Source organism: Quercus suber, unplaced genomic scaffold (assembly GCF_002906115.3).
Source record: "Quercus suber isolate HL8 unplaced genomic scaffold, Cork oak 2.0 scaffold_57, whole genome shotgun sequence".
Classification (NCBI taxonomy): domain Eukaryota; kingdom Viridiplantae; phylum Streptophyta; class Magnoliopsida; order Fagales; family Fagaceae; genus Quercus; species Quercus suber.
In genome coordinates, this window is record NW_027069522.1 from 1,963,051 (window position 1) to 1,974,940 (window position 11,890).

The following is an 11,890-nucleotide window of genomic DNA, read 5'->3' on the forward strand; positions in this document are numbered from 1 at the left end:
CTAGTTGAAAAAATTTCTTAAAAATAATTCTCTTTTACTGTCTTGAATTTCAGTAACTTTTGATTGTCCATATTGTATTGTATAGGAGCACGTAGAAATAAAAGAAGGCTAAAAATGGAGCGAATAAGTTCCATGCAAGTTCCAACAATCTCAAATCTAAGAGGATAAAAATTAAACCAAGTTTAAAATTGGAATTTGCAGTTTCGCTTTAGCACCATGCAATTCTAAATAGACTAATTTTGCTTCTAAGAGAGGGACACATGCAATACACAATTCATTTATACAAATTGACAGTGCACTACAAATTCCAATTGTATTAACAAGAAAGCAGGAAACATCATTGACAAGATGGTTCACTAGATACAACATGTTACAAGAAAAGCTCACCAATTTGAAAAGCAAAATGATTTTTATTGCTTAAATTCCTTCAGTTTTTTGAGATGTCGAATTTATTTCAAGAGGATTTTTTTCATTATCGTAAAAGTTGTACCCTGTGCACAAAGCTCTCACTTTTGCAGGGTCTGAGAGAAGTCATGGTAAGCATCTTTATCCCCAGTTGTTAAAAAAACAATAATAATAAGAAGAAGAAAAGAATTACTCAATATTAATTGGAATACAAGTACAAAGAGCACCCTGATTATAATCAAATCCAAGTAGCGAAAGTTAGTTGATCCACCAAAAAAAAAAATGTCACACAAAGCTGGACACTCAAATCATAAACTTTGAAGAAGAAATGAAATATTCGATACAATACTCAACATGCTGAAAATTGGAAATTCAACTTTCTTGACGAAATGAAAAGATACATTCAATTGTCCTCATATATGTAGCAAAACTGTCGAAGATGACTAATACTTCTCCACAAGGATAGCTACTTAATAATACTCTTTGATCAGTGATTCACCAACGATTAGATTGATGAATAATCTCCCCAAAATCTGCTCTTTGATAAGCAAATCACCACCGACTATAGGTGGCAATCCAAACAGGCACCAATGTGGAGTAATGTTGCCAAGCACAGAGGAAGGCAGTTGATGATAAAGGCCATGATGAAAGGGACCCCAACTAACATAGGGCCCTTTTTATGATATGTGATCGCTAAATTTTATGCTAATGTAGAAAGATTGTTGGGAAACTGATACTATAACATGAACACACACCTAGCCTCTGCACAAAATGTAAGTGCTCAAGTCTCATATATGTAATTGCCCATGGCTTGGAATATTTTGGTATCCTAAGCAGCCTTACGTAGAATTGAAAGACTACTTCAAGGATGACTAATACCATGCTATGTGGAGATAACAGCACACCGAAAGAGGTTCTTTGTTGTGGAAGTCTCAAAAGCCATCTCAACAGAGCAAGCCCCAATTTGCCTTGCACTTGAAGTTGTCAACTGAAAAACAAATTTAAAAATTTGTAAGACTTTTGCAGATGATGTCAACTGAAGTGAGGCGTATTACTCAATCTATTGAAACATGATGCTTCATTTTTGTAGAGTCATCTTTAATTTTGCCACACTCTCCTCTGTGTTATATACAGAAACACATAAATTGAAAGCTCTTAAAAGAGAGCAACGAAAAAAGAGCAAAACTGATCAAGATAGAAGTTGAAGGATTTAAGAACCTGTGCAGCTAATGGGGTGAGATCCTTCTGGTCCAGGTTAGAATATTTGGGGCACCAGCAATCTTATGATCCATTACTGCCTCCTCAATTCATGTTTCTGATAGTTTGAGAAAGAAAAAGTGGCAAAGTATTCATCATACATTTTAGAAACATGAAATTCCCACATGATTATAGCTAAATAATTAAATTAAGCAATTTAAATCTCTTCTATACATCTGGTGTACTAGGGTTGTGCCCTTTTTGTACTTTTTTAACAAAATGCTTACTTGTTAAAAATAAATGTATATAGTCAAATCAAGTAGTTTTGGCTACCAAATGTGTCAAAACAATAGAAAAGAGGGAACCGAAATGGAATATATATCACCACATTGTTTAGGATTATTGCATGCACATAAATTGAATAGTATCAATACTTAAGCCTTATAGTTTAGTGTTGCAATCCATTCTACGGTAGTTAGATTTTTTTTTTTTTTAATTTATAAAATTAAAAAAAAAAAAAACATTTAAAGAGATGAATAAAGAAAAAGAAGACAACAAAGAACATGATGATATTTGATAGCTTGTGAAGGATGCAGCTTAATTAGTATACCTATAGAATCTTAGGTATATTTCTTCAGCAAAAGGATATTTATCTCTGTCCCGTCATATGGTTTTTCTTTTTCCTTCCTGCAGAAATATGGGATTTTAGCCATCATATACCTATTCAATCCTTGTATCTTTCTAGTAAGTGGGACAACTGGAGATTCACAATCTCCTTAAAGTGGTGAGAGTGCGACGCAACTATAGCCCTTAATTAGGGCAATGATACCATACTATGGCATCTGAGATTACAAGGATTCAACTGAAATGAGCTTGTTGGTCACTCCAAGAAAGCATTGAACTAGAACAAAAATGAAAGTGAAGTTGTGAACATATTTGCAGAGTAATAGATGTTGAAATCACTCAACAAGAGACCCCAGATTTGGATAACATGAAAGTCATGAAAATGACTTAGTTATTGGTGTATGATTTGGTTCTTAAATATAGAACTACATCTCCAGTGACATGTAAAATTTTGGGAAAATATAGGTACCTTAAATTAATATAGAACTACATCTCCAGGAAGATTCCTTTTGGGAAAATTGAGAAAATCTAGGTACCTTAAATTAATATTCGGCCAACCAGTGACATGTAAAATTTTAAGCAAGTGATTTTCAAATTATCCTAATAGGAAAGTTGAGAGACACTTTGGCATTGGGTAACACTTTTTTCCTGGAAACAAATCACTAGATCATTCCCACCCACTTCTATATGTATGTTAAGGCAAACATTTACAATTATTTTCAACCATTTTACTTTCTACCAATCTTTGAGTTGGTTTGACGCATGCACTTATGGCACTGGAGTCCTTCCTTTGAATTGATTAATCATTTAGCGGTCCTTAATTTTAGCTTCCAAATCACAAAAAAGGCTAACACATAGAACTAGTTTGAAATGCGTAATTTCACATACTGCATAGATTTCTGGTTATAATTACAAAAGAAACAATCTTCAATTCAAACAGAAACATCTACACAAAACTATCAAAAATTGGAAACAACTTCCGCTCATTTTTGTAAGAAAATGCATGTCTTTTAGTATTAGAAAAGAATATAATCAAGGGCAAGTGGTAAAGAGTAGGACTGTATCAAGCTACTCCTCCCTTGGTGAGATCAGCACTGGATAATATAGAACCAGCCAATTAAACCATATATTATTAGATGAGTGGCACATTACCTTCTAAATAATCTACAAGAAGAATGTTGATATGGTTTCCTATGTAGTCTCTTGGAAGTTGGCACAAAAATGATAAGGTAAGAATAACTAAAATGGTCTACAAGAATTGGCTTACCTCTGCATCGCTTTGCAGCAAGAAAGCATGAAAAAAGATACTCACTTCAAAATATTCTATCAGCTTGTGAGAATGGCGACCGAGAGGTCCAGCATAAATGACTTGTCCTCCTCTTTTCATCAGCAATAGCTACAAGAGCCACAAACATATTGCAACATAGATACATAAGAAACATGTAAGTGAAAAACTTTAACAAAATTAAGAAAAGTGAGCTGTACCTCATCAAAAGCTTCAAAAATGTCTATGCTAGGCTGGTGGATTGTGCATACAACAGTTCTCCCAGTATCCACTGTATTCCTCACAGTACGCATAACAATAGCAGCAGCTCTGGCATCAAGACCAGATGTTGGTTCGTCCATGAAGATGATAGAGGGGTTAGCAACAAGCTCCACAGCTATTGTCAGCCTCTTCCTTTGTTCTGTTGAAAGACCATCAACTCCTGGAAGGCCAACTAGAGCGTCTCTTATTGGTTTAAGCTCAACCAACTCCATAACTTCATCTACAAACATCTATACCAAAAACAAAAAATAAATATACAAATTAAATTACACACTTAGAACTTGGATCCTTAAGCAATAGGAATCCAGACAGGGTGTTTAGAACCAAATGAATATGTACAGAGGTCTAGAAAGATGATTCTAGAAGACCATGCAACATACCTTTCGTGTTTGTGTCTTTACATCTGAAGAGAGACGGAGCCAAGCTGAATATAGGAGAGATTCATAGACAGTAACATTTGGTGAATGAATGTCATTCTGTTCGCAGTAACCACTAACCCGAGCAAAGGTTGCTTGGTTCTTAGGGTAACCAGAGATGTTGATGGTTCCTTCAATGTATCCACCGGTCTTTCTTCCAGCTAACACATCCATAAGGGTTGTCTTCCCAGCACCACTGACGCCCACAAGTGCCGTCAATATTCCTGGTCTGAAAGCACCACAAACATCTCGTAGCAGTTGAAGACGATCTTCTTCAACTCCTTGAGTCTTCATTGCCTGGTATGAAAGACCAAAATTTACATAAGCATTTGGTAGGTATAACAAAATTTTGAAAAGAACTTAAAGTGACATTTGATATTCCACAATGTGAATGAAAGCCTAAATTAATTTACCAGAACATTTAAAAATAGGTTACTTACAGCAGGCATATCCACGTAGTAATTCACATGGTTAAAGGCAAGTGAAAGGGGTTGGAAGGGCAAAACCATTCCCCTTTTTGGAGCACTATGTGAAGCACCAACAATTTCTGAAGAAGTTCTCACAGCCATATCAATACCTGTAATTGTTTCACAAATGTTCAGGCATCTAGAGGAAGATAGCTTCATTTAAACACTGAAACAAGCATGCATGCTTGTTTCTATTGTTGATTCTTCTTCTCAAAATTTAAAATCATGTGGCATATTTTAGCCCCTTTTTTTGCATTATCTTCCATCTCTAGGAGAAGGCAAAAATATTTCTTCAAAGTTAAAAGATTTTTCTGTTTTAATAAGTAAAAAACCATCATTATTTATAAGTAATAAGTAGAAAACCATCTGCGAAAAATGCATCAGTATTTCTGTTGTTCTAATTTCTAATGTTGTGTAACTGCATTAAACCCACCACCTCTCTTGCTTAAAGGTGTTACAACTAAACTCATGGTTGCATAGTGAACTGTATTTTGTGCAGAGATGTGATGAACCATCAAGCTAATGCAAGCTTCTTCAAGATAATATTTTGGTTGTTACAAAACAACATGTTAAATTTTGATCTCTCTAATTGAAATAGAATTACTGTTGTCACTATATGAGTTAATTTTGACTAAATACCAGTAAAAACATTGAAATTAGGAAATCATGAAAATTAAAGGAGAAAGGTCAAAGATAAACCTTCTGTTCCATGTTGTCTGGAGGATGAATCTTTATTCTTCTTGTCATTTTCATCATCCGCAATGACGGCTTTTGAATCACCCAGAGCTGAAATTCATTTTTCACACAAGGATTTGTCAACTCTGAAATTTCATTTCCCTATAAAAGAAACTCTGAGTAGGAATGAGATAAGATCACTTACGATTCAGGTAAGTCAATGCTGCAATAAATAACACATTGAAGAGAAGAGAAAATCCAAAAAGTGCTCCAACACAAATCCAGAACCAATAGTCTTCGGTATAGAAACCTCTGGACTTGAGAAGGACCGTTCCAACTGTTGGTGCATTATATCTAGGGTCAGTATTGGGCTGCAATAGATAAATTTTGTTAAATTTCCATGATGGCTTTTGGTGTTGAAAATGAATTTGCATATGCAAGTATGGAAAGTGGATGCAAATCTGAAATTTACATATGAAAACAATTAAACTATGAATATATCTTACCGCACTCCATCTTTTATCAAGAAATTCATTCATCACTATGGCATTTTGTCCATACATCATAGGAGAAATATAGTAGCCCCATATCATCCATGGCTCAATGTCATCTGCAGGCCAAAAAGTTAAAGAGGAGTCATTTTTCTTAATCAAATAAATCAACATTGAAATACACTGACAGCTGGATTGGAAAGAGATGAATTACTTTTGGCGATGATGAATCCTCCAAGCACAAAAACCAAAAGCAAGGTGAAGGTACCCAGCGTATTTGCAACAACTTGTGTTCTTCCAACTGCAGCAATGAACCGAAAAAGGGACAGTGCCATTTGATGTATGCCAAAGAATGCCAAGAACTGTCGGAAAAACCTGAAGTAATAAGGGAAGAAATGTGTTAATGAAAGAATCATCGACTAATAAACCCATAAGTTTGAAACATACAATTCCAACAACTGGTAAGTACAAAGTAGCAAATAAATTGCCGGGGACAAAATTTTAAAATCATATTTACCTGCTAGCAGATGGAGCAAATCCAATTGTGTAGTAGGTAAGAATGATCCATATTCCTGATTCCACGAATGATAGAGGGATCCTGAGGACCCAAATGGGTAAGCCAAAAGCCCATGCAGGATAGAACAAGAAATCCCTTTGTTTATAAAAGACAGGAAGCCTGAAAACAGTCATTGCCAATTCAGCCATCCCGTTGAACATCACATTAATCAGACTGAAAAATAGTGCTCCAAAAAATTTTCCTCCATCTGCAACAGTTCCCACTGGCATTTCTGTCCTAAGGAAAACTGTGAAGGCAATTATAGACATGATTGTTATCTGAGTAGTCTTGAATATATAAACAAAAGAATTACGCTTCATTAGCAGCCATTCCCTTGAAAAGCAAGCCCTGAATAGTTCCCAATTTGAAATACCATACTTCTCTGTCACCAGTGCAGCTGGGTGCGCTCTAGATTTATCATAAGGAACACTAAGATCAGCTGCAAGCTGTTGGCCTATGTGAAAAGAGCCAAAGGCCTGGGCAAATTCAGAAACTGAAATGTATCTGTAAGGGTGGTTCTTCTTGAACCAATATTGTTCTTGATCCTTCTTGGATGTTACTTCTTGTAAAAAGTCAGCAACTCCTTTCCTATCGGGGCATTTGAAACCCACGTGCTCAAAGAACTCGAGGATATTTTCTCTTGGACCTTGGTAGACTATTTGTCCTTCTGAAAGTAAGATAATGTCATCAAAAAGACCAAATGTCTCTGGTGCTGGCTGTAGAAGAGAAATGACCATAGTCACATCCATAATATGAACCATTTGCCTCATGTACTTGCAAATCTGAAAAGTGGTAGAACTGTCCAACCCTGTCGATATTTCATCCATTAAAAGAGCCTTTGCTGGTCCAACCAACATCTCCCCTGCACCAAATTATAATAACACAATCAAAATTGGTAATGAATCATTACAAATGCTTACATACTAGAAACAAGAATGTGAACTGGATACATTATTCTTTTGTGTAAGATTAATGACTCCTAATTTCATGATAAACAACTTAAGCTTGTCCAAAATACGTACCGGTTGTCACACGCTTCTTTTGTCCACCAGAGATACCCCTTCTCATTTCATCTCCAACCATAATATCAGCACAAATATCCAGTCCAAGTATCTGTTAAAGATTCTTAAAGGTCAGATATTTTAAATTTTCTTGTTGAGTTCAAAAAGAAAAAAGAAAAAAAAGGCATAGCAACATGAAATAGAGACAGCAAACCTTGAGAATATAATCAGTAACCAAACTAGTCTCTTGGCCTGCCATTGCTGTGTTCTTCATGAATGCATCAATCTCAGGATCGGGCTTAATTCCTGCTTCTCTCTCTCTTCTTGAGAGTTCCACCAACATCTCATACCTTGTGCCAACCCCTAGACAGCGTCCCGAGAAATCCAGTGTCTCTCTCACGGTCATTTCTCCATGGTGAAGATCAAGTTGACCAATATAAGCACAGGTTCTTTGAGGAACAAATTCATGGAATTCATGACCACAGTAGGTGACTTTCCCAGACACCTGTACAGAACTCTCATTCATTTGTAGGCCATAAAATTTAATCTTAGACACAAAGGATTATTCAAATTGAGACACATATAAAAGCAATAGAATGGGAAACAAACCTTCAGATCCTTGTCAAGTTTCCCGGCAAGTGCCTGCAACAAGGTTGTTTTCCCTGCACCTGGAGGACCCAGAAGTAGGGTCATCCTGGAATTGCCATATCAGTTAAAGTTCATCCCAGAAAATCAAAATAAGAACAATAGCAACAAACACAAAGCTTGCTATCAACCCAGAAAAGGCTATTTCACCATATACAAGGCATGAAAAATCAGTTTACTAATCTTGCCCATATACCCGGTAAGAATTACCTTGGAAAATTCACTTTCATATTTGGGCAAAAGGGTTTTAAAAAAATTTTTAAAAAAAAAACAGTAAATCAACTAGCACTTCATAAAAATACCTTGATGGTTTAACAATTCCACTAACATCTTTGAGTATCTGGATTTTCCTCTTCTTCGATGGAGCAAGGTGAACCAATCCGAGAATACTCTGTTGTCCATTACAAATTGAAATGGCAAAAAAAAAAAAATTGTTATCAAAAGCTTAGTGACAAAATTTTAAACCAGATAAAAGAAACTGTCAAAGATTTCAAACCGAATCATCAAAACAATAACTTAAAAACACTATTTTTTTTTTAACTTTTTCATTCTTCTAGTCATAATTACAAAACAGCCCAATAATTTTTATATCTGTTTCTCACAAAACTCTACACCAGAATCCAATTTCACTTCCAAAAAACAAAAACAAAAAAACAAAAATACCTCAATTGTGTTCAAAGTAACATTAAACAGAGTAGGAAGTGCTCTACTCCCAACATACACATCTCCCTCCACCGACACATGTTCATACCGAACTTCAATCTTAGGAATCTCAATCCCAACTCTGCCATTAAAACCAAACTCAAAAATCTTAATTCACACAAAAACCAAAACCATAGCCAAAATCAAAACCAAATCCAAAACAAACAAACAAACAAAAAAAACTACCTGTCAGTTCTGTCTCTGAGTCTTCTAAGGAACTTTTCATTGTCTTCCTCAGTAACCTTAAGAATACTCTCCATCAACAGCTTCTTATCTTGCATCCCAAGATTCGTAACGTCCACTTCATCATGCACAACCTTGCCATTATCAAGAACTTGCGTGAGCATCCCTTTCCTCAGCCTATCATAGGTAGGCAATCTCTCTATGGCCGCCCATCTCAACTCTTCCTCGTCATCGTCTTGCCTACCGCTCCGGTTAAACACGTCCGGCGGCGCCGTCCACACTTCCCGGAAACTCCCAGAAGCCCAGCTTCTCCGGCTGCTCGTCGACCTGGCGAGATCGTCTCCCGCCAAAGCCGATGCCATTGCTACTTACCGATCTAAAACAACAACAACAACACACTCCTCACTGGTGTCTCTGTTTTTAGATGTGCTTTTGTTTGTTTTATAGTTACAATACCAATCATATATATGCATATATATATATATATATCTGCGCTTTTTTAGCAAAGCAGAAACAGAATCAGAAACTATTTTTACACGCAAGCATATACTCCTTCATACAATGATATTGATATGAGTATGCGTGAGTGACAAGTGTTGTACGAACACTCACTCTCTTCGTATATGTGTATGTATATATGTATGTATATTCAGTTACGATCTGATTTCTGAATCTGGTTTTTTCAGGTTAAAGTCTTGGTCGTTGGAAAAAGGAAAAGGTATGCTTTTGCAGAAATAGAGAAAGAATCCTAGTATGGTAGTGAGTTTTAGAGAGAGAGAGTGGTGCCCTGGTTGTTAAACTTTGGTTAGAAAAATAAAAGGAGTGGAGGGTGGGACTGAATATTAATACTGTAATAAACAGTAATAATGAATAAAAAATAAAAAGTAAAAGGGAGAGAGGAAAATGAACTGAAATCCCGGTACATGACTCAAAAACAGGGATTTGGGTCAATTTAAATGAGCGCTTGGCTGGCTTATATAGCTTAAACTAAAGCAAGCATAATGGCAATGCTTTGAAGACAGAAGCTTCTGCTCCTCTGGATTCGTAATCTCTCATCAAGTTACCTTTTCAGCTGTAGTACTTTTACCTAATAAAATACGCAATCGCTTATAATTAATGTCCTATATATTAAGTTTTTTGTGTGATTTTCTTTCTAGAAGACCCTTGCCCATGGCTTGGGTTCTGGATGCAGTGTCCAGCGTAGCTGGACTAATCTAGATAATGACACATGTTGAATAGTATTCTTATCTAGTGCAAATAATGGTTTTCGTAGTAATAAGATGAGTTTGAGTTTTTCTCAACCAAAAAAAAAAAAAAAAGATGAGTTTGAGCTAAGTTTTAGTTAGCTTAATCGATAAAATTTCTCATTGTCTAATAAGAAATTTATGGTCTCTTGAGCCTAATGATAAAAAAAAATTATTATGAGCGAATGTCATAGGTTAAAATTATAAAGTATTTGTCGTAAAATTTATATTAACAAAATGATAATATTAGACAAATGGACAGAACCATTGCACCTATCTCTCATTAAAAGTATGTAGGGTCCTGTTAATGAATGCCGTTAAGGCATTTGTTAATGAGTNTTTTTTTTTTTTTTTTTTTTTTTTTTTTTTTTTTTCCTGCCGCAGTTGTTGACTTTGGGGGACAAAAGTTACTGTGCGTGCACTGTGCATATACTGTTTATGTACTGTTTACGTAATATTTAATATTAAAAGTGGGTCCTACAACATTATTTACACATTTAAAAATTATTTTGCTACAGTGTTTTCAGCAACAATCAGTTTTTATCAACTTTCAGCAACAATAAGTGCTATCCAAACGGACCCGATGTCTATTAGTTTAAGTTGAGTGAGTATATAACGAGTCCAAATCCTCTGTCCCACTTTTTCTGCTACATATTCACCTAATTAATTAAATACTACTATTATTTATTAGATGAACATGTGGCAAGTATTCATTAGTAGAGTATAGAGTGAAGTAGGAAAAATGGAATAGAAGATTTGAACTCATATATAATTATATATATTACATTTAAGCCATTTATTGAGAGATTATTGTCACGGATGTTTCTCGCTATATATTAGTATCCTATTTTCACAATACTGGATTCTATCTCGATAACATGTTTAATTTAGACTTGATAATGTACTTTTATTAGATCTTGAACTTAAAAGTTAGATGCCTAGCTTGAGGTCATTTTAAATAATGGCTCAAGTCGTGCCACGATGAACTTAAGTCTTCAGACTTTTTAACAAGTCTGAGTTCAAATATTAATTGTAGGCTAGGTACAAGCTCAAACCAAGACAAAATTCTTCTTGTTCACAGCCCTACCTACTGACTCTAAAGAAATTCCTCTAAAATATATGTAGTCTAGAAACAACTAGGAGTCAATTTCAACATGATGAAAGCTCTTGTGAAAAGTCACTAATATTCCATTGACAATAATTAGGGGTGTCAATGCTCCACCAACCCACGGACATACTACAACAAAAAATATTTATTACAATAAAAAAATAATTGTAATAACATCGAAGTCATTGCAATAGTTTATGTAAAGTGTTATAATAAAATTTGAGGTAATAAGTTTGTGCTAAAAAAAAAATTTGTTGCAATAAACCTTAAATATTTTAATGAAAATTTTGATATAATAATATTGTAGGGTCTGTTTTTGTTGCCCAAGCCCAAAGAATATGGGTCAAAGGCCCAACGAACCCAAAACAATAAATTTATAGAGAGTGGATCGAAGGTTTAGGCGCTGGCCGGCGTTCACGTAGCATGAACTCTTTCCTTTTACTGAAAAATACTTAGAACAATTTATAACTGGGAGATGCTCCTCGGCTCCTGGCTGAGGAGGTTTTTCCTTCCCTTTTCTGCTCCTCTCAAAAACCCTTTCCAAAAAACCCTCCCCATACATTTTGCTCACCCCTCTTATATATCCCCCTCTTCCTCCTCTTGTTGGTCATCTATTGGCCTTCCACCTGA

The 11,890-nt window shown here is 35.4% G+C and overlaps 1 protein-coding gene and 1 long non-coding RNA gene across 3 annotated transcripts; both read right to left on the reverse strand.

Moving 5' to 3' along the window:
• Positions 1-703: 703 nt before the first annotated feature.
• On the reverse strand, positions 704-2,649 carry LOC136067081 (uncharacterized). Of its 2 annotated transcripts, XR_010628615.1 has the most exons (3): positions 2,213-2,649; positions 1,624-1,720; positions 704-1,393 (listed from the first exon to the last, which is right to left on the reverse strand). It is a non-coding gene; the product is annotated as an uncharacterized LOC136067081 (long non-coding RNA). The 2 variants fall into 2 exon arrangements; XR_010628614.1 differs by lacking the exon at positions 2,213-2,649 and having other exon boundaries at positions 1,624-1,977.
• Positions 2,650-3,314: 665 nt separating this feature from the next.
• Positions 3,315-9,857, reverse strand: LOC136067091 (pleiotropic drug resistance protein 2-like). Its single transcript, XM_065772377.1, has 16 exons — positions 8,912-9,857; positions 8,687-8,807; positions 8,326-8,414; positions 7,988-8,072; positions 7,593-7,883; positions 7,400-7,490; positions 6,339-7,239; positions 6,036-6,196; positions 5,837-5,940; positions 5,536-5,701; positions 5,355-5,441; positions 4,629-4,765; positions 4,153-4,485; positions 3,712-4,002; positions 3,494-3,622; positions 3,315-3,320 (listed from the first exon to the last, which is right to left on the reverse strand). The coding sequence occupies exons 1-16, from the start codon at positions 9,268-9,270 to the stop codon at positions 3,315-3,317; spliced, it is 3,351 nt and encodes a 1,116-aa protein (XP_065628449.1). The 5' UTR covers positions 9,271-9,857.
• Positions 9,858-11,890: the final 2,033 nt, after the last annotated feature.